Raw genomic sequence first — 4,010 nt, 5'->3', positions numbered from 1 at the left:
GCACAAAGAGCGGAGAAGCGTAACACATCACGACGGAGATCACACGGGCAGTTTTACCCAGGTTCGGGCCGCCGCGAGGCGTAAAACCCTACTCCTGCTTTGGTGGATTGATTGTGGATAATGGTGGAGAACGCGGCGCTCTTGCCCTGCAGGGTTGCCTTGGGGCGATAGTGGCTATGCGCGTATGACTATGCGAGGGTCCGAATCCTCTCTATGGTTGCCATGGCCCTACTTTTATAGATAAAGGGGTCACCACAGTGGCAAATCAGTCTTTACATGCTGATTAGATAGCAAACAGTGCTATCATACCTAACTCTACAGGCGGACAGAGCGCATTAAATGCGCTGCTCAGTGTCACATCACAGCGTGCCTGGCAAGCCTTGCCGGGCTGTTTTGCTGGCTTTACGTCTGCTTGCTTGACACGTCTCAGGACGGGTGTCATTTGGAGGTGTTTTCTGTAGGAAGTGGTTGCCATGTTGCAGGAAGCAGCCACTTAGTCACTTAGGGGCTTGACACCGCATTGATCGACGGCGTGCGTCGCTGTGAGGTGGTGCGGTGGAGTAGTTCGCCTCTGCAAGCCCCGGCAGGCCTGCCGGGATGATCTGGAGGCTTGCTTCCGTGGTAACCCCAACCCCGCCAGGCTTGTCTGCCCAGCAAGGGAGGTTTTTTCCCTTAGTGACATATTGTCTCTCTGGCTTGTCTTGGTCTTCTCGACCAGCTCTCTAATTCCTCAAAGAGCTAATCCCTTCGTGCTTGGTTTGATCTTGGGCGCTGCAAACTTGTCCTTAGGCCTGTGCACGGTCTGGGCAATGGACCCAGGGTTTGTTGCACCGACAGCAGCCCTTGCCATAGGCCTCGAGCTTCTTCTTGGAGCTCCTTGACTTGAGGCCCTTGTGGACTTCAGCGTTGGCACACTCAGCCTGGCCATTGCTCCTAGGGTGCGCCACTGAGGCATAGCAGATCTGTGTGCCGATGCTGGCATAGTATGACTTGAAGAGGCCGCTTGTGAACTGGGAGCCATTGTCGATGATGATGCGGTTGGGGATGCCAAACTGGGTCACGAGGCCCCTGATGAACTTGACGGCTGAGCCTGCTGGGATGGCACGTACGGGCTCGACCTCCGCCCACTTAGTGAATTTATCGATGGCGACGCAGAGGTAGCTGTAGCCACTAGCCACACAAGGGAAGGGGCCTAGTATGTCCAGCCCCAAGACCGCAAAGGGCCATGATAGTGGGATCGTCTGGAGCTCCTGCGCTGGCTGGTGGATTTGCTTGGCGTGGAATTGGCAAGCTTCACAGGATTGGGCCAGCTCAGTGGCGTCGTAGAGCACAGTTGGCCAACAGAAGCCACTTCAGAATACCTTGCCGATGAGGGTGCGCAATGAGGAGTGGTGCCCGCAATCTCCCCCATGAACGTGGCGAGCAGCTCACGCCCTTGCTCTTCCGAGATGCACTGCAATGAAATGCCATTGGGGCGCCTGCTGTACAACTCTCCTTCTTTCAAACAATAGGCGGTGGCTTGCTAGAATACCATGGAGTAGGTAAGCCTTGAACTCCATAGCCCAGCTGTTTGCCTGAGGCTCTAGTGGCAGTAACAGGCGCCCCCCTGAGGTCGGGCCGCAATCTGGCACAACCGAGGACGGTGTGGAGGGAAGCTCCTTGCGAAGCAGTGCCATGCCAATGACAGGGGGCACGGCCGATGGCTTAAGGAGACTTTCTTCGAAGACGCCTGGGCTCCAAGCTCGCGGTATGACGCCTGCTTGATGATGCCGTCGGCTTCCATGTTGACGCCACGGGGAATGTGCTGCAGCTCTAAACCAAGGAAGCGCTTCTCGAGTTTGCATACCTCCTCTAGGTAGGCTGCCATGTGCTCATCCTTGGGCTTGTACTTTTTGTTGGAGAAGTTGACTAGGAGCTGAGAATCGCCCTTGATAGTGAGGCGCTTGATGCCCAGGGTAGAGGCGGCCTTGAGGCCAGCGATGAGGCCCTCATACTCCGTGATATTGTTGGAGACCTTTCATCATGCCTGAAGCAGAGTTGGATAGCATAGTAGATCTTGTCTCCGTTCGGTGAGGTAAGCACAACCCCAGCCCCCGCGCCCTGCCTCGAGAAGGTGCCGTCGAAGTACAAGACCCAACCACAGGTCACCTCATCCCCAGGCAGGAGGGATTGGTTCTTGCGAGGCTCTTCCTTGTACCGGTCTACCCATTCTTCCATGAAGTCGGTGAGGGCTGCTCCCTTGATGACCCGGGTGGTGCAGTATTCCAACTGGAAGGCCTGCAGCTCAATGTTCCATTCAGCGACTCTGCCGGCAGCGTTGAGGCTGCGTAGAACCTGCTCCAAGGGGTACGCAGAGATGACCTTTACGAGGTGGCCATGGAAGTAGTGGCGCAACTTCCTGGAGGCGAGGAGGAGTGCGAGGAGGAGCTTCTGCTGCATGGGGTACTGCTAGCGCGCATCCCCCAGCATTGTGCTGATGAAGTACACAAGGTGCTGGACAAGACGCAAAGTTGTGGCGGGTGCCCGCACCACGAGCGGCTCGCGAGGCTCGGGCGACTCTTGAGGCCCGCGAGACTCGAGGGGCTCAGGGAGCTCACTAGGCTCGGAGGGTTTCTCCTTAGTGCTGATGCATTGTTCTCGCACTGCCATGAGCGCCGCACTGGCCATCTGCGGGGTGGCCTCCAAGTAAAGGAGCAGGGGCTCGCGAGGACGCGACGCGACCATGATGGGTGGGCTCATGAGGTACCTCTTGAGGACTTCAAAGGCCGCATCAGCCTCAAGAGTCCACTCGAAGGGGCCATACCTCTTCATGAGCTTGAAGAATGACAAGGCTCACTCCCTGAACTTGGAGATGAAGCGCCCTAGGGAGGCCATACAGCTCGCCAATCGTTGCATTTCTTTGAGGGTCCGAGGAGGACGCATCTTATCAATGGCCTTGATCTTTTCTGGATTAGCTTCGATTCCTCAGTGAGACACGAGGAAGCCGAGGAGCTTGCCGGAGGGGACCCCAAAGACGCACTTGTCAGGGTTAAGCTTTAGGTTGACGAATGTCTCCTCTAGGTCCTCGATGAGCGTCCTGGCCTGACGCATCTTGACCACGACGTCGTCGACGTAGGCTTCCACGTTCCTTCCCAACTGAGGCCCTAGAGTGATGCACATCAACCACTGCAAAGTGGCGCCGACACTCCTCAAGCCGAAGGGCATGCAAGTGTAGCAGAATACGCCGCACGGGGAGATGAAGGCCGTCCTCTCCATGTCTTCCGCCGCGATCTTGATTTGGTGGTAGCCTAAGAAAGCATCCAGGAAGAATAGGAGGTCACACCCGACGGTGGAGTCCACGATTGTCGGTGTAACAAACCTTGGCATATGTTGCCCGGACTGCACACAGGTGCAAGGGCAAGGTGCAGCGACAAAGTAAGACCAAGCTAAGGAGATATCTCTTTGAGGAATCAAAGGGCGGATCAAGAAGACTAAGACAAGACAAAATAGCAAGATATCACTAAGGAAAATTCTCCCTTGCCAAGCAGGCGAGCTTGGTCAGGTCGAGGCTACACCGAAGACAAGTCTCAAGATTTCCCAGGCAGGCTTGCCGGGGACGCCGAGGCGGATCGCCCCGCCAAGGCACCACCGCTCCACCTCACAACGACTCAAGTCACTTATCAGTGCGGTGTCGAGCCCCCAAGTGATTAAGTGGCTATCATTTGGCACGTGGCAGCCATTTGGGAAGAAGACTCACCCTGCATGACACCCGTCCAGAGGCGTGTCATGCAGACAGGCAAGATGGTGGTTGAGTGGCGCGACAGGCTTGCCGAGTTTCATCCTCAGTGTGACACCTAGCAGTGCATTTAATGCACTTTGTCCTAACTGCCAGAGTTAGGTATGATAGCACTGTTGGCTATCTAATTAGTGTATAATGACTGATTTTCCACTGTGGTAACCCCTTAGCCCATAAAAGGAGGGCCATGGCGACCTAGAATAGGATTCGGACCCTTGTACACTTATACGCGCGT

At 55.8% G+C, this 4,010-nt stretch overlaps 1 protein-coding gene across 1 annotated transcript; it reads right to left on the bottom strand.

The window, feature by feature from the left end:
* Window positions 1–785: 785 nt before the first annotated feature.
* LOC141027932 (uncharacterized) lies at window positions 786–2,439 on the bottom strand. Its single transcript, XM_073505564.1, has 4 exons — window positions 2,086–2,439; window positions 1,715–2,014; window positions 1,362–1,522; window positions 786–1,170 (listed from the first exon to the last, which is right to left on the bottom strand). The coding sequence occupies exons 1-4, from the start codon at window positions 2,437–2,439 to the stop codon at window positions 786–788; spliced, it is 1,200 nt and encodes a 399-aa protein (XP_073361665.1).
* Window positions 2,440–4,010: the final 1,571 nt, after the last annotated feature.

The sequence above is a fragment of the Aegilops tauschii genome, chromosome 1 (assembly GCF_002575655.3).
Source record: "Aegilops tauschii subsp. strangulata cultivar AL8/78 chromosome 1, Aet v6.0, whole genome shotgun sequence".
Lineage (NCBI taxonomy): Eukaryota > Viridiplantae > Streptophyta > Magnoliopsida > Poales > Poaceae > Aegilops > Aegilops tauschii.
This window is presented reverse-complemented; position numbering and strand designations above follow the sequence as displayed.